This window comes from Apodemus sylvaticus, chromosome 3 (genome assembly GCF_947179515.1).
Source record: "Apodemus sylvaticus chromosome 3, mApoSyl1.1, whole genome shotgun sequence".
Classification (NCBI taxonomy): domain Eukaryota; kingdom Metazoa; phylum Chordata; class Mammalia; order Rodentia; family Muridae; genus Apodemus; species Apodemus sylvaticus.
Window position 1 is genome coordinate 111233433 of NC_067474.1, and position 19182 is coordinate 111252614.

The 19182-nt window shown below is 37.5% G+C and overlaps 1 protein-coding gene across 1 annotated transcript in view; it reads right to left on the minus strand.

Moving 5' to 3' along the window:
- Nucleotides 1-2994: 2994 nt before the first annotated feature.
- The window catches only part of C3H1orf87 (chromosome 3 C1orf87 homolog), a 63855-nt gene continuing 47667 nt past the window's right edge, over nucleotides 2995-19182 (minus strand). The window contains exons 8-11 of the mRNA XM_052175580.1: nucleotides 17733-17797; nucleotides 10543-10616; nucleotides 7303-7507; nucleotides 2995-3155 (exon numbers count right to left, since the gene is read on the minus strand). Of these exons, the coding sequence (XP_052031540.1) occupies nucleotides 2995-3155; nucleotides 7303-7507; nucleotides 10543-10616; nucleotides 17733-17797 (505 nt within the window). The remainder of the gene's footprint in view (nucleotides 3156-7302; nucleotides 7508-10542; nucleotides 10617-17732; nucleotides 17798-19182) is intronic.

Sequence of the window (19182 nt, forward strand, 5' to 3'; positions counted from 1 at the left end):
TGTATTCACTCCCCTGCTTTGCTGATCATTGGCTATAAGTTCCCATTTGCCCTTGCCATATGGAAGTTGGGCCTAATATTTCTCCTCTAAGGCATAAATCCCTCAAAATAGTCCTTATGCTGTCATCACAGATATAAATAAATCTAATTGTTTTTAAAATAATGTATACTTTATTAGTTCTTTGAGAATTTTATACAACTTATTTTGATATTTGCCAATATTTATTTCTGTAATTCCTCCCTGATCCATATTTTCCCCATAATCTCCCACTTTCTGTCTTCCTTTGTTTCAAAACAAGTAACGCAAACACATACCTACACACACACATACACACCTCATACATAAACATAATATACACACATACATGCACTCAAACAAACACATTACATACCATATACACACATTCATGTATACATATACACATATACACATATATACACACAGATACAAATACACACATACTTACACATGCATATACACACATACATACTCATAGACACAAACATACACACATATATACACAAAAATACACATATACACATACTCACACAAACACAATCTTGGAGTAAAGCTGCAAATGATTCAAAAGAAATTTGTTACATGTACCTAGAAGAACAAAATATATCTCAAAGTTTGTTTTGGTATGGTAATGACTTGATTCTGCACTGCTTTTCTACACAGACCATTTGTTCAGTTTTTTTTTTTTTTTGAGATTTTCTGAGAGTTTATGTCTCCTGCATGCAAAGAGTTGTAAAAAATGGCATCACTTCCAGTGTTTATCACACTCTTACAAAGAAGTCCAATTACTTCCTTCTTATAAAGAAACTGAAGTTCAGGGAGATTAAGTCACTGCCAAATCTACTGAATAGTGAATGCATTTTAGCTGTTTTAGAGCCTGTTCCTTTTCTATTCTTGGTGTAATCTGGATGGTGAGTATAGAAATTAGGTTATGATCTGGTCATGGTTTTCCTCCACAAAGAAATATCTATTCAGCCAAAACAAATGGAAACACTGGTTAGGACACAAAGCTCTGGGAACACCTGTTACATTGCAGAGAATGTAAATAAACCCTGTCCACTTAAATCTGCTGGCTACTAAGGCCGCTGGATCAAGCACTCAATTCAATGTTGGACAGAAAAGTCTAAACCAGGCAAAATCCTTGCTGTTGAAGATTATGGCTGAGGTCATTAATCTCAAATTAGGTTAGAGTTCCCTCTATCCCAGCAGCCTCTCTAGTCCACCAGCCCAGAGATAAAGGGTATAACATGATCCACAGTTCCACACAAAGTTATTTATCTCTGACAAATAACTGGCACAGTCATATTTTTCTTATTCTCTATTTTTTTCTGAGCCTGTTTGCTCATCTGTGAAATGGACCCATGAGACATCTTACTGAGATGTCAAAGTTGAGGGAATATAGTGCCAAGTTCCTGGTACTTAGTAGTCGTATCAAACCATTAATCTGAAAACCTTTGTTTCCTTGGTTCATCATCAGAAGGGGAAAGTCATATCTGGGAAGTTTAGTAGTTACAGAACTTAAGTTAGTTAAAACTTAAGTTTATTTTTGTGAATCTAGGTGCTTTTGCTTTTGTTCTTGAATATTTGTTCATGAGATGTCATGACACACCACACTATAACATGGACTATTTTCTTTGATTGTTGCCTGACATGACCTAACTCATTCATCTTATCTATCATACCATTCAAGCTCAGCATCCAGTTTAAGTTTTATAAGTGCTGGTCCTGGTAACATCTTATCTCTAAAGCTTCAGGACCGTCTTCCTTCCGTTGAACTCATGGGTAGATCTGTGCTACTTGGGGAAGGAAGAGCTGGAGAGCTAGAGATAGAGACAGAACTACATGGTTGGTGGAAACTCTATCAAATTTTCCTGCCCCAAGAAGAGGAGAGGACTTACAAAGTGTAATTCCAGGTATCCCTCCTTGAAACTTCTTTCAGGGACTATGGGAAGTATCTCTGGAGAAAATGTTCACAATGGCTAGTTGTGCCCTGGAAAAGATGCTAAAGTTACATAGAAAACTCAAACTTTATTGTTCTGCTTACTGTTAAGACAATGTCAAAACTTCTATTTTATTTTTGTTTTGTTTGTTTTTTTTTTAAGTCAGGGTTTCATTGTGCAGCTTTAGTTGTCCTAGAACTCACTCAGTAGACCAGGCTGGCCTTGAACACAGAGTCTACTGCCTCTGCCTCCTGAGTGCTAAGACTTAAAGGTATGTGCCACCATTCCTTTTATTTTATTTTATTTTATTTTATTTTATTTTATTTTATTTTTATTTTTATTTTTATTTTTATTTTTATTTTTTTTATTGTTTTGGGTTTTCCAGACAAGGTTTCTTTGTATAGTCCTGGCTGTCCTGGAACTCACTCTGTAGACCAGGCTTGCCTTGAACTCAGAAATTCGCCTGCCTCTGTCTCCCAAGTGCTGCTGCCTTTTATTTTTCATATGGTCAAAATTATTCCTAAGTATGGTGACCTATTTACCTACATAGAAAACTATGTATTAAAGCCCTTAGTATTTTGAGGCAGTAAGATTATGAGTTGAAGGCTTATCTGGAATATATATATATATATATATATATATATATATATATATATATATATATACCTTGTCTCTAAACTAAACCGAGACATTCTGGTGAGTTATAAATGCATTTTGACACATGAACTCATGCTTTTTTTTTTTTTTTTTAAAAACAGTTTGTTAGAAATTTAGAAAACAAGTATCAAACACATTGATAATAAGCACTAAAAGAACAGAAGAACACTTCAAATGATTAGACTCTTAAATCAGAAGAGAGAGCTACATCTCTCTGATCATTGTGAACTGCTCCTTATCACAGCCAAGTCCTGGTCAAAATGGTTAGAATGCTTCAGCTCTGACGACGCCTCTGCCCAGCCCTCCAACTGAGGAGAAGCACAAGCCCCCATAAAGCGGGGATGACAGAGACAGCTGTTCTCATGGTGCGTGCTTGTTCTCACAGCTCCTTTAAGTACTGAAGTGCTGGTTCCAAGATTATGTTTTCTCCAGACCGGTATCTTTGCAAGGCCTGGTTGATTCTCCGGGGACTCAGGGCCAAGTTGTAAATGAGGTTGTAGTTGTGAATGAGGCGCCTGGCTCGCTCCTGCTCCAGCACTCCTGTGATGACATGGGTAGATAAAGTTTTATTATTTTTTTAAAAGGGGAGGGAGACTAAAGAAAAGATATATGCTAACTTGAACAAGTTGTAGGTACATGTTAATCACTAATGTTTTAAGAATTTAAAAATTCTTAAAATTTACTTAACATATTTAGACTAAGATATGGGTTATAGACCAAAGATGACAACTTAAGGGTAGAACCACCAGCTAAATCCAATAACACTACATATTTGTTTTTAAAAAAATTAACCTTATTCTTTGTATACATATTTAAATTTAAAGGCAATTTTTCAAAGAAGTGGTGTTCTTGCTAAACGTGTTCCTAAATAGTCAGGATTTTTCTTATCAAAGTATCTATGAATGTTCCCAAACGTGTAAGAGTTAAATTGCTCCCTTTTGACAAATATTTTCTGTGATTGTCTTCAACTAACCTGTGTGATAGATGTGTGGATCCACAGCAAACGTTCTGTCATCCATATGTCATCTGTCTCAACGATGACAATGTTAGCATGCTTTCTGCATGGAGGTTAGGTGTTAAAATAGATGGAAGGAGGACTATAAGTGTAGATTGCAGCATCACTAATGATCACTAACTGCTTTATAAGCCTGAACTGTGAGCGTAGACATGTAGACATGTTAGATGCTGCACTTGGAAATACAGAGGAACAATCTGATCCCTATATAAGTTCTCCAACCCATGGGGAAGGTAAGTTATGCAAAAGATTAACTGAAATGAAACAATCTTTACAATAACAAATATTTACCTACAAATACAGCCTATGTCTCAAGCTTCATCCCAAACATTGTACAGTATTGATTCATTTGGTTCTTATCATTACCCACTTCACATAGGGAGAAACAGTTGGAGAGTTGTTCAATCACTTGCTTAAAGTAGTAAACAGTTAACTGCAAAGTTAACTACTATATCACATTATAAAATGAGGGTAAGAGATTAAATGTGGGTTACAGTGTCTGCTAATTTTGTTTTTGAAATGTGAAGATCTATGTCATAAATTGCCAAAAAAGGTGTCCCAACAATTTTAAAAGATATAAGATGTAGCCATGTGTCCTGGTTAGTTAACTTCCAACTAGACACAACCTAGGACCACCTTGGAAGAGTCATAGTTAAGAATTATCCAGATCATGTTGGCCCTTTGACCTGCCTTTGGGGATTGTCTGGACTGTTAATTGATTTGGGAAGATACAGGTCATTGTGGGAAGCACTATCCTTAGGCAGATGGTTCTGAACAGTTTTAATAGTATGAAACTTAACTGGTAAGAGTCTGGGATTAGATCTATTTCTTCTAAACTAAAATAAGCAAAACCTCAATCTCCTTCTAGTACCAGATGTAGTGAGAAGTCAAGGAGATCTAGATTTGAATTATGGATTTAAATCCTAATAGACACTATATCATCATTTTGAGCTTGAGTTCTTCCTCTGCAAAGAAGAATACTAAGCCTTCAGTCTTGCCAAAGTGAGAATTTAGAAATGAAAAGAATACAATGTCTAGGCCACCGTCCTTTAAGGCATTCTGTCTCTTTGGACTTTATATTTTCTGTTTAGACATTGGGTCATTGGGTGAATTTTTAGTATACCATTTACTCAGCCATTTGTTTCAGACACTTTCTTTCTTTAGAATACTTGTCATTCCTTGTTCCTTCTCTTTGAGGCTATTTTCTTCACAATCCCCATTAGAGAATAAGCCCAGTAAGTTCCCAGAAACACTGATTTGATGATGGATGGTCTGCTGGATCCCGGATAGGGAAGGCACTGGCCTACTTAGCTGCTTGCACATAATAAAGAATGGTGAGTCATCTGTGGGCAGAGCAGGTGTTGTCAGCTCTACATCTAGAAAAGGCCTTCATGGTCTGTGAAATACTGTGGCTAATGAACCAACAGTGTGACCTTAGCTAATCCTCTTTCCCATTAGACAGTTGTAGATGTTCCCAGATCTGGCTGATATATTCTTTGGCTATTGAGCAACTAGCAAACTTCATAGAAACGGAGAAAACAGGCATAAACAGTGAAGGGGGCATGAAAAAGGCATCTCAAAGCCATCAGAATCTGTCCCCAAAGTCAACAAAAACTACATTTTTTTCTCAGACTGTTTTATTCCTATTAGAAAGGTCCAAATCTTTTGGGAGTTTCTTAGCAACTAAATTTAGGATCCAGGATACATTATCATGACTTAACATTTTATTTAGTAATGGTTTTCCTTTCCACTTAGTGTCTAGCTAGGCTCAGGATTACTTCAATAACCTTTTAATCTCTCTTATTCACCATAGAAATCATCCCTAAATTATTTATCTCAGCTTTAATCTTCCTGCTTGAACTTTGTGTGTGTGTGTGTGTGTGTGTGTGTGTGTGTGTGTATTTGTGTGTATGTGTGTGTGTGTGTGTGTGTGTGTGTATTTTGGTAGAGATGGATGCTCCATCCTAACTTTCAGGATCACAGTAAAGGCTCAACTTCACCATGCATCTAATGACCAAACGTATACTTCTGTGCCAGTCCTGTTCATCCTTTTCCCTGTCACAAGTCAACTCAACTCCTAGCATTTGGAGAAGATGGCTTCGACTTAGAAGGACTGGATGAAGCCACCAAAGCATTCCTCACATCATGCTTCAGCTCCAGCTCTGGCGCCCCAATGCAGTACTTCAGCTCACATTACATGCAAAGCTTTCTTTCATATTTGTTTTTTTTTGTTGTTGTTGTTTTTTTATTTCGTATATTAGGAATTTTAGTCGATACATTCTTATGTAGTACCTTGTGATATTCCAATAAAAATCAACTCTGTATAATTTAAAGTCTTCTCAAATATTTATTATTTCTCTTAATAAAATTATCCAGAATTCATTCTTTCGAGACTGTTTTTTAAGACATGGTTCATTAGAACTCCTTTCTCATATTTAATACTGAGCATGTTATATCTCCTTTAGACTATTTCATTTTCAATTATGAAACTTTATTATGCATCACCTCTTCCTCTTCCTCTGTAATGCTGTCACCTACTGCTATTCTGTGCTTCAGCTAGGAGTCTATCCTCAAGGGCAGAAGCCACTACTCAGTCCTTCTGGCTTTCTTCCTCATCTAGCTCCTAACCCAGCTCTGGAGTTATTAATAATGTTTTAGTAAATATTTTATTATTCAACTAGTTTCCTCTTATATTTAATAATTTCAGGTCTTTCTAAATTTCATTTCCTTCCTTTTCCATAATTATTAAAAATCTTGGGGTATTATGCTATGATAGTTCACAAGAGCTAAAATTGTACTAAAAATTCAAAACAGAAGAAAAAGTACACAAAGGAGTAAAAACCTTGCCATTTTCACACAATTGCCTTTGTAGAGCATGGCAGCACTCAAACATTAGTGGTCATTTTAATATTAATAAAGCCTTTGCTGATCCCACAAAAGAACTCTTCTTTCTCTAAATGCTCACATGACATAATCTGAGAGCACTTGTCACCTTGCATGTTGTATTGATTTATTCACATACTTGAAATCATTTATTTGCTCTATTACTTCTGAGATAACAATGAACCTTCAAGTAAAAATACATGATATCAAATATGATGATAGATATTAAGGAAGCTGGCAAGGCCAGAGGAAGTCTGACCTAGATCTGTCTCAAGCCCCAGAGAACAGTGATTTGATTACAGTATAAATAATATTGAGGAGGAGGAGACTAGGAAGACAAAATACTTCAACAAATGAGAAAGTAAGGTGTGTCTGAGAAAATGCCAGTGACTCATTACCCATTTTAATTCAGTGAAAATGCTAAAATAAAAAATGGTAGAAGAGGCAGTTGAGGTGAGCAGGTACCAGATTTGACTTGCTAAGTAGCTTGGAGATTATCTTGGGAGCAGAAGGGAGTTAGGATAACTAAAAGAATGAAGCATGTGTTCAACTGGTGAAATAGTAGAGGTGGCGAAAGAAAACACAATGACATTATCAGTCACCTTGTGGGGAATTCTGCTTTGATTCATCTTGCTTTTCTGATTTTTGTGGGCACCTTTTTCATAGATAAAATGTACTATTTACTCATGAGATGAAACCAAGCATGGCTTGGTTAGAAAAAAAAAAAAACAAGTGTAGGTTAGAACACAAAGAAAACTGGGTTGGTGGGCTTTGAAATTCATACGTTACCTGTGTTGTTCATGTCACTCAGGTAAAGGGCATTTTCCAGCTTTCTGAACCTGTCTATCCATAACTCAGATTGTTTATCCTTCATCCTGGCCAGATGCTCAACAGGCTGGGAGACCGGCCTGTTCTTAAAGGAGGTCACAGGGTCTTCTGGTGCTGAAGTCATAGTGGTAGGGTTTTTTGGCTGCATATTCTCTTCTGGAGTTTTCTACCAAAACAACATAAGCGTCTTACTGGCATACATTCACTACACAGAGCTTCTCCAGACTCTTGGCCAAAGTTGAGGCCACATACCAGAAAGATTTATTGCAAAGTCTGGCTTTGGAAAACAAGGAAAAATCTTACATATTTGGCAGCATAGGGCTCTACCTGCCAAGTTTTAACTCAATGAAAACATGGCAAGTTTATTTTTTCTTTGAGAAAGGTAATGACATCACTTTTTATCTCATTTTCTGTTTTGTAACAAACAAAGGACTTGGAACCTGGGAGGCATTCTGATATCCTACTCTATGAGTACTAGAGGAATCTATAGGGGGTGGTAGTCAATGAAAAGCTATGACCTTTTCAGTGGATTTTGGTGAAAGAGTGACTAGCCTGACAATATTGCCACTTTTGGCTTATAAGCACATTTAAAGAATACCTATTATGTCTCTCTTGACTATTATTTAACAAAGAAAGCCAAAGCTTAGCAAGAACAAGAGACTTATAAGACTGGACAGACCTCACACTAAAGGTGTGACCCAAAATTATAAGCAGGGCATAGAGGTGATGCTTAGCTTACTTCAGTATTTTAATCCCCTGCCCACTGTGGAACAGAAAAGTGCTTTTGCAATGAAATAGACAAGTGAGACCCAGAGGTGCCGAGTAAGGCATCCTGACAGCTTTCTTGTGTAGAAGGGGTAAATAGCTACAGACTGATCAGTGCTTCTCTAATCCTTTGGGCAGTTTGCCTTCTGCCTGACCAGTCCACATAGTTATAGGAAGAAACACCAACTTCTATTTACATGGTTCGGAACTGGGCATTTAAGGCAAACCAAGCAGTATAACTACTGTCCTGCAGAGAGGGTACAGGGACCATGACTCGTAGTAAAGATGGTAAAACTTGCCCATGCTTAATTCCTTGGCTTAGTTCATGTTTCATTTCTGTCCATAATTAACACAGTAAGATTACCAATTTTTTCCAGATAATTAAGCTAGTAGAGTTGGTTCTGTTCATTGCAATCTAAAATGTTCATCACTTACCATGAAATGATTTGTATCATTTGTATTCCCTTCCCCTAACTTTCAAATGTCTGAAACTTTGCAGTCTTTTTGTTTTCTTTTTGATATGTCAAACTTTTCATGTGTAAGTGGTGAACACCCCAGCTCCCTGCAGAAGAGCAGCTGTAACAGGAAGCTCGTCTATGAGCTGGATAACAGACACGGATGGGGTTGCTCCCGGGAATGTGAAGAATTTTTTGCTTGAAATACTAGAACACTGTGAAATTGCTCTGACATGGTTGACAAGCAACTGGTAGATTTTCAGGATGAATATAAAATAATTCCTCTTTGATAAAATTAATTGTGGGACAAAGAGAAACTTTTCACATGGAAAACCAGAGAGGTGATTCTTATGCATTGTTTTAGAGCTTTGGGCAACTTTAGAAAAGGTGAAAGGATTAGAAAAATCTACTTACTTGATGCACTTGCATACATGGATATTTTCATTAAAAATCATTGTTTTGTATTTTTTTAAATATCTTTGGCTTCTTCCTGACTTTCTGATAATTAAAGACAGGGAGAATTGAAGACTGAACCCAAATTAGGCTCAGTAAAGGAACAAGTAATTAGCATACTCTATATCACTTTTCTATACCAGGAGAAGTCCAAACTCCTTGCTTGTTCAGGGGATGCTGATGCTCTTTGTGCTTCTTTCTCCAGCGTATCCCTTTCAGTCTCACATCATTCTCTCCAGGCATACAAAGCTTGACTACTGAAGATGCTCTTTGTCTTTATCTCTTTATAATGTCGCTCTTTCAGTTACAGAAACCCTTTTTGGTGCTTGTATCTGGAATGATCGGGCTCCTATGACATTTTCAAGACCCATCTCATATCCCACTCCCTGTACTGCCTTTCCTTACAGTCAAGGATGGGCAAGAATTTGTTCTTTCTCATCTATTTTTCTGTCCAGTACCACTGACTACTGTATTTGTCTAAGTGTCTTGTGCCCTAAAGGTCATTTTGATATATCAAGGTCATATGAGATAGTTATTGAAAAATCTTTAAGGTCTAGTTAGTAGCTGACAGACATTCTCAACACATGGATGAGTGAATGAATGAATGAGAATATAGATGGATTATTTTCTTTGGTATAATAAAAAGTTGTTTTCTCAAACCTCTGCTTCATCTCCTTTTTAAAAAGTGGGGCAGTGAAGATTGTTTATACAAGGATTCCAGAAGAGTCAATTATTACAGAAATAAAAAAAATGTTCTACAAGAAGCAAAATAAAAGAGCAAAATACATTTTAAAAAATCTTATTCACAACAGATTTAACACTCAAGGAGAAAAGCATTTGCGGTTGTTTTTCACATGGCAAGATGCTTGCCAAAATGGATATTGTTTTCTAAAATATTTCCATGTGTGAAGTGCATGAAGAGACCTCATATCATTTTAAGATGAATTATTTTCTAATCTAGTCATTTAAAGACAACAATAGAAAAATTCATGCTACCTTTCAATTTTTCAGTATCTCCTGGCTAAATGCTGAGAATATTAAGATGGAGTTTTAATCATTTACTGGATATTTATTTTCTTCTCCCACACTCTCTCCCTCTTCTTTCTTTTAAAAACCAGAGAACTTGTTATATTTCAATGGGTGATCCCTTAGGGAAAGGTTGCCCTCAAGTACTGAAAGCTGGAGTTAAGATATCAAAATGTTCTTCTGGCCACCCTTTGGTCTCATGACAATTGGTGGCCACATGTTTTGGAAGCTCTGCTGTACAAGTACTACAAGGACAATTGCTTAGGGCATTTGGCAAGCCCATTGCTGAGCACAGGCAAGAGGCTTCCTCATGCTAACTAGGTTAGGAGTTAACCCATATTTTAGGAGTTAATCTGTTTCCCTTTTCTGTTTGAGGCAGGTCCTAAAGACAGTCAGACAGTAAGGTGCAGGGAGGAAATAAAGAACCCACAGGGAAGGGTGCAGCCCAGCAAGATGTGGGAGGATGGAATCAGGGGTCCTCAAGGCCCTCCCAGCTGCATACCACATGTTCAGTTTTCCTTTGGGGTATTTCAGGGACATTAACCAAGTCCTCTCGGGTTTCCTTTTTATTCTTCCCTAAACAAGAAGAAGACAGAGAGAAGGGTTAAACTTGGCACACACATTTGGCATACACATACACCCAAGGCAAAGGCCATAGGCTGGCTCAGCTGGGTGAGTTATGTTAGGCAATGGGGACACTTGGTGGCTAGAAGGCCAGGTTCTTACCTTGTGGATCTCAGACTGGGGGAGGGTGTGATAAACAGTTATTCAAATGGATTCTTTAAACACCATTAACATACATACTGCATAAAAGAAACATATGAAGCTAGGAAGACATTGGAGCTTATTAAGGAGCAGTAGATATGGTGGGAACTGATTATTCTTACAGGAAATGAAGCAAATTAATGAATAGAAGGATGAGCATAAGTCATCTGGAAAAAAGACATGGTGATGATACCCATAATGCAAAGATGTGAATCAGCCAAAGTACAACTTGTGGAAGACTGTGAAAAAGAAAGGTCCATGCACTTTTGCAAGGTGGATCTTGTGGCTTTGTCTCCTAGAATGCAAGCACTGTACCCTTTCTTTAATTAAGGGTGTGAGTACCTGCAATTCCCAGGCTGCAGGCTGCTATCTTCATAGATAAAACTGACTTGCTATAAATGCAGTCCTCAAAGGCCTGGGTAATACCCTATTGACTCTAAGTCCCTGTGACTATCATGTGCCAAGTGAAATGTAAATTTATCAGTAAAGAAAATACATTAGTTCTCAGTTGGGTCTTATTATTTTCAATAAAAATATGAACAAAAACATTCAGCAAAGTTGGAAGAAGTTGGTATAACACAGTGGGTAACAATATCAGGTCCGATCCTAGAAATCTTGAATTTAAATCCTGGCTACTTTTGTTATGAGATCCATGACCATGAGCATTCTACTTCACTTCTTCCTGCCTCAGGGTTTTTCTACTGACAGAAGGAGGGCACCTTAGGTGAGCATTAGGATTAAATGGAATTACCTAGAACATAGAAAGTGTTCAGTAAGTGTTAAAAAGTTAAGAGTGTTTCCTAAATTTCCATATCAGGCTTAGATCCCCCTTTCTAATTGTCTATTAGCCTTGTATCCTTGGATCCTTATGAATTATCTTCTTCAATTAGTTTTTGTATGTTTATGTTTGGATAGGCATAATATACATGTATGTAGGTGTTTGTGTGTGTGCATATGTGTGGATGAACTAGAAACATGAGTATGTTTGTGTGTGAAGACCAGAGGCATCTACCTCAGTTACTCTGTATCATTGAGACATGGTCTGCCCCAGAATCTACAGCTTACCTAGACTGACTGCCCAGTAAGCAGCAAACACTAGAGTCCTTGTCTCTGCATTCCTAGCCCTGTGGTTACAGCCCTATGACTCCCTGCCTTGCCTGGCCTTTATTTATTTGTTTGTTTATTTGTTTAATTTAGCATAGGTGTTAAGAACCAAACTCCAGTGCTCATATTTCAATAACAATAGGTTTATCAACTGGGCCATCATCTCCCTAGATCTTCATTTTTTGTTTTCTTTCTTTCTTTTTTTTTTTTGATGGAGAAGACAATACAATTTCCTGTATTGTTACCTGGAGCTTGGCCTCCAGCATGAGAATGGTCCTCAGTGCTTGCTTTCAGATGAATAGTCACTTTAATGTGAGATTTAGAAAATAAAGCTACTATGTAGTTCCTTTCTCCAATTTTTCCCCAATCCTCTGAGGACAAGAAAGTGTCTCTTCATTTCTTTCTCATTGATACTTACCAAAATGCCATAGAATGAAGCTCAACTGATGCTCATTGACCATCAAGATGGCAATACCTTCAAGGCAAATCTGAACAGACCTGTTAAGAATTTGAGTAGTCATGGGAACTCATGAACACGTACCTATTTGTACTGAGTGAGATCTGCTCATGGTACCCAGTTTGTGAAAAAAAAATTGTTCATTATTGCAAGGGAAAATGCCTCAGACTACTCTTAATCACAGAGATAGACAATTAAAAGGACTCTAGCCGCTACGTATGGCAGAGAGGCAGGGATGTTGAGTCTCAGTCAGACAGACATAAACCCTGTGTTTTTCTCTTACCAACTGTGAACTTTTGGATTAGTTCTTTCATTTGTGGAATTCCAGAAAGTTGACATAATATCATGAAGTAAAAATCATATATGTAAAATATTCAACAAAGGAAGGTATTCAACCTTAGGCAAACATCATTTTCCAACAGAAGATTTACTGTACAACATGCTAGGCAGTTTTCTGGGTGCCAGTTAATGTGTGGTTCTAGGACTTTTTAGAATAAGTCCTAGAACCTAGACTTGTCTCTGTCTAGCTCTTTCTTGCTGGGTGAGCTTTTCAGTGTTCTCTTTGGAGAATATATGAAGAGTCTACTTGGTTTTAATTTCTCTGTCTAGCTCTTCCTTGCTATATGCAGTTGTCAGTGTTCTCTTAGTAGAATATAGGAAACATCTACTTGGTTTCTATTAATTTCCCCCTTTTCCTTTGTCATAGCTGATGGCATATACAGAAGTAATTGCTTGAATATGTAAACATTGTTTGAAAGACCTGTGCTGGAGATCTCTTTTTCTTTTTCTTCTCTCTAACACAGCAGGAAGAGTAAAGAGAACCATCTGTCTAGTCAGCCACTGGAAGACTTGCAATGGTAGAAAACAACCCGACTGACTTCTAGAAGTCGCCAATTGTAGGAAGGACAAAGACGTATAAGGCTGCCAAGGGACTGTGATGTTCATACAGCCATCCCTCCTCCTGTTTGGTCTCACTGATTATTAGAGTCAGTTCAACATTAGCTCAACATGGGGAGCTTTAAAAAATAATCAGTGCTCAATTGTCTCACCAGACCAATTAAATCCTGATTTTAGCTGAGCAAAACCATGGCCTTGTTGGATATCAATGGGAGGAGAGGCCCTTGGTTCTATGAAGGCGCGATGTCCCAGTGTAGGTGAATTTGAGAGCAGGAAGGCAGGAGTGGGTGGATGAGTGGGGGAATACCCTCATAGAACCAGGGAAGAGGGGATGAAAGAGGTTTCAGCAGGGGTGAGGGGACCATTTGAAATGTAAATAAAGAAAATATCCAATACAAAAGAAAGGAAAAATAAAAAGTATGTATTCAAGTTGTATAACATAACTGTTCCATGTAGTATGATAAAGTGATTGATGTAGTCAAATATGTTAATAAAATAATAGCATATCTATCAAAAAAGTTTTCTCCAGTTGGTTTTTTAAAATGAAACAAGGTTGAAAGCATTCGACTGAGATAAAATCTTCTGGAATCATGGGACCTAAGGAAGCTTGCGTGATCAGCAAACTAACTTTCTTTAAATGCTTATCAATGGCAGGTGTTTTCAGCATAATCTAAACAGTAACTCTACAAGGTGAAAATTGCCTCTATTTGACCCTACATGACCTAAGACAATAAAAATTTCAGCTGCCTTCTTAATAGCAATAGACTACACATCTGTTTCCAATTCATTCATTCATGAAGGTCATACTAGTCAAGTGTTTCCTAGAAGCTGGCACTGTTATGGGAAGGACATTGTAAAAATGAACAAGACAAGGTCTTTCTTCTTATGCAATGTGCATTCTAGTCTTGAAGCCAGAAAACAGACACACATCAACGTCAGGTATGATTTGTGTTTCCAACATAACCAAACACAAATTCAGGGCAGAGAACCACACAGGAGTCACTGAGGAGTTCATCCAAAGAACACAAGTCACAATTAGGAAGAAAACTGAGTAGACAGCTAAGATGGGGCAAGTTAAGCAAATACCTGAAGAAGAAGCACGGGGGAGTGACAGAGAAAGCAAAAGCCCTGGCAGCAATACTTAGTGTGTTCAACAATGGCCCTAAGGAGAGAGCTGGTATTGCACAAGGCAAAGGGAGAAGAAACAAGTGCTTTGAGTTTGAAGACCTCCTGGCTGAGCCTTAGCACTGATGTCTGTTTAGCTTCCAGCCCTCTTTCCTGGTGATTTCCCCTTCCTTTTTCACTTCTGGGCAAAGAAACTATGTTTTTCTTTCTAGGACCACTCAACTACCATTCCAATGTACTATGGTTTGGTAGGATTAATCTCCATTTCCATCTCCGAGATTGTTCTAGTCAATCTACACCTCTAAGAATATCTTAATCACCATCTTTTTTAACTCAAAGATGGACATCATATTGATGATGACCCTCTGAAAGAAAACATTTTCTATTTAATTCCCTTTTCCTTGGAAGGATATAGTGTGTGTGTGTGTGTGTGTGTGTGTGTGTATGTGTGTGTGTATGTGTGTGTGTTTGTGTGTATGTGTGTGTGTTTGTATGTGTGTGTTTGTATGTGTATGTGTTGTGTTTGTGGGTGTGTGTATGTGTGTATGTGTTTGTGTGTAAGAGAGAGAGGAGAGAGAGAGAGAAAGAGAGAGAGAGAGAGAGAGAGAGAGAGAGAGAGAGAGAGAGAGAGAGAGAGAAAGAGAGTTCTTACAGCTGGCAATATGGGAATATGGGACAGAGGGTATAAGTTTTCCTACATTGGTAATAGAAACCAAATAGTGGTCACCTGTAAGAGCAGCAGGCTTTCCTAACTGCTGAGATATCTCTTCAGCCCTTCCTATATGTTTTTTGGATAATTTTGACTAGTACAGTTAATTATTCTTAATTTTTATCTGTTCCTCGATATCTATATTAGATATCTAACCATATCTAAGGTATTGTAAGAGGCATAGATTAATTAGAACAATCTCAGAGCTGGATTTAGAACTATTAAACTATAGTTAATATCACAAATCCTGAGTGTGTACATGTGTATACACACATATATGTATTCATGTGTGTGTACATATATATATTCTCCTATTATACCTATCTATTGAATTTTACATTTACTTTGTGTACTTTTCAGTTTGTATCTTCCAATTGTGTCCTAACTCTAGATTGAAATTCTTTGCTACCATTCTCCATTTTGTTATTAATTCTCATTCAATACTTCAGAACACTTCATCCTCATGGATCTAGTGATCTGGGAAATGGAAAAAACTCATCATATTAGTGATCAGTAATCATGAGGACACAACACAGTGCAACAACAGCAATACTACCCTGTCAATCCTCTTGCTCTACAGTGACTGATATTCTCTGCTTTGTCAAACCCATAGCCACTCTATACACCTAATAGAATCTATGTCTCTAGCATGTGAACTGTCTTCTCTCTCTCTTTCTCTCTCTCCATTTTAAAGATGATAAAGATAAGTCAGATCACAGTAAACAAAATAATATACGTTTATTACTCTGCTACAGAACTGATACTTCAGCTGTGACATGTGCTACAGGATTAATTTTGTTCTGTAGCACTTGTATATAGATACTCTAATGCCAGATGGTTAGGGGTGTGACTGTATTTTGGGATAGGGCATAAAGAAATGTTATTAAACTGAAGTAGTTTGGATACATACCAACACATTCTAACTGATGATCTTAGAAGAGAAGGAAATAGGGACACAGAGAGGAGTCAGCATGCATGTGAACAGGATGCATGTGAACAGGATGCATGTGAACAGGATGCATGTGAACAGGATGCATGTGAACAGGGTGCATGTGAACAGGGGAAAATCAAATGAAGATGTAGTAAGCATCTACTTGGTGAAGAGAATGGGATGAGCTATTATGCTGTTCATCATTCTCAACGGGAGTCATGTGTTAATCTATAGGCACATGACACCCATTTAATGGTCTCAGCATTATAACATGATCTGTTTGAAATAAAAGAACAGTGACCTTCCCTACTATGTCGCACTTTAATATGCAGTTTCACTGCATGTACTGGGGAATGCTTTCTTCAGCTCCTTGATTTTTCCTTAGAGAGATTTGACCATGTGTGAAAGAACACTGCTTTCTAGATTTTTGACATAGTACACCAGGCTATAGTATACTTTCTGCAGCCCCAAGAATTGAACCTTCTTCTTAGTTCCTAGAGTTTGGATTTTGTCAAAGTAAAGTATTGAATTGTATCCATTTCTTCCAAGAAATATGTTCAGTTTCTGCCCACTGGCACCTGTTAGTTTCCCTTTGGGAAGCAACCTTTGCAGATCTAATTGAGTTTAGAACAGATCTTTATAAGGAGAAGGAGAAGGTATTTGGGCACAGAGATATAGAGGAGACAGAAGAAGGTGTAAGCAGACAAGGCAGTCATATGTAATGAGTTTGGGGAGGCTTATGGTTACTAAAACCTAGAAGAGACCCTTGCTTAGAGACTTCAGAGCGACTATGGCTCTCAATGATACTCAGATTTAATAGTTCCAGATTTCAGAACTATGACTGAAGCCACAAGATTGTGAAAATTTGTTACAGAGGTCAAGAATATGAATACATCTTCACGTATTTCTCAACTTTTTCATCCTTTGATCCACATATGACTAATGCCCTGTATGTTTTTCTATGTTTGAAATTCCTTGTAGGATGTTTTTCCTCACATGGATACAGACATATATTGTTATCACACAGCACACCCATTCACGCCTACTTAGTACCTTGCACATGTTCACAGTAGTTAGTGGATGTTTAAGTAGAGAAATCCTAGCAACAAATTAGTATAAATGCATATTTTCACCTGTCATATTTAAAATTGCTAATTGCAAATTATTTTGCCATATTCATCTTTATAAACTTACTTACTAGTATGTCATAGAAACCATTCTGTAGCAGCCCAGTCATTTTTTTTTTAATGATTCTACAATTTAATCAACTGGTTGTACTATAATTTCATTGAATGATCCCAGAAGGCTTTTTTTTCACTGCTTCCAACTTTACAAGATTTATAAAAGTTGATGCACTAAATATATATCTATACACACATATCTATTTCATATCTATATATTTATGATATTTAATGATTAATCAGTCAAATAATATCAACCTGAAAAAGCTAGATAAAAAAAATTGCATCTGAAATTTAAGTCAATAATTCCTATTTCCTACATAAGTGTTCTAGGCTCATGTCAAAGACTTACTAAAAAAGTACAAATATGGAGCTTTGAGATTCATGATTCTTATCATCCAACAAATATAAAAGAATAATTTTTAAGGGAAAATTTCAGTCCTATCTTTTCTTCACTGAATATTTTGGGAAGAATGAAATAAAACTTAGCTAAGTCTGCTGAGGCACAAGGCACAGCACTCACCTGCTGGCATATCATACAGCAAATCAGAAGAAGCCATGTTCAGCCACTTAACAAAATTCTTCCACCTGTGTGAGAAATGGAGACAGCAATCTGACGAGAATGATGAGAAGTAACCTTCCACTGCTTTGAAAACATGCAGAGTAAACTGACATTTGCTGTTTGGTGGCACTACTAAAAGGAGTTGTGATAATCAGTGCAGGAAACAGAGATGGTGTAGGTATATCTGATAGAAAGGACTTTAATACAGGGAGTTAGATGCACTCAGAGTTACAGCAAAGGCTGACTATGGAGGCCTATGCCATCAGAATCAGAATATCAGGGGAAGGGTTGATAACTAAAGCTGGAGGATCCAGAAGTTGAGGCCAATCAAGTTGTATAGTGACATCCCGCCTAAAAACAGACACATAATCATGGACCCTAGGTAAGAAACCCAGCAACTCCAAACAAACAAATAAATTACTGCAAGGCCAGCAGACTGGAGATTGGGGTCTGCTGGCAAGGTCAAGGTAAAGATGTCATATCAGAAACTTTGGAAAATTCCACCAGACCCCTCCCCTCCTGAAAAAGAAAGGTCATAGGGCACATAGGCACCCTTCTCCTCAGGGAGGGAGGGGCTAATTACATTCCTCAGACCACGGAGGGCCCAGAGCATATATTCAGTGATTGTTGGCGACCTACCAATAAGGGAAGTCCCTGCCACCTCATTCCCTAAATACCAATCAGTTTAAAAGTCACACTGTTCTGCCAATCACATTGTGCCTAATGGCTGCTGCTCTGAAAACTGTATAAAAACTCAGAGAATGGGCTGTGTGGGGTCGTTCTCTCTCTCCTTCATATGCAGGGTGACTCTATGAATAAAATTCCTGTTTTTTGCATGGATTCCCACCTCTGCGTTGTTCACTGGGGTCTCTGGTAAGTTAAGGTTTGCCAGAGTCTTACAAAGTCATTCAGATACCAGAGAACTCTGAGAAAGTCTGCCTAGTTTTTACTGACTGTTCTGATGTCAGTAAAAACTAGCCAGTTTTTGCATTGTTACTACTATAGGAAAATGAATAAGTCCATTCATGACTTATAAGAATGACTTGTCTGTGTTAGCACCATTTTGCCCTTGTATCTACCTCAAAATTTTATGCATTTACCTCTTAGTAATAAGTTAAATCAGATGAATTTGATAATTGCTCTTTCTAACTCTGTGAAGAATTGAGTTGGGATTTTGATGGGTATTACATTAAATCTGTATATTGCTTTTGGCAAAATGGCCATTTTAACTATATTGATTCTACCGATCCATGAGCATGGGAGGTTTTCCCATTTTTTAAGGTCTTCTTCCATTTCCTTATTCAGAGTCTTGAAGTTCTTGTCATAAAGATCTTTCACATGTTTGGTAAGAGTCACCCCAAGATACTTTATACTGTTTGTGGCTATTGTGAAGGGGGTCATTTCCCTAATT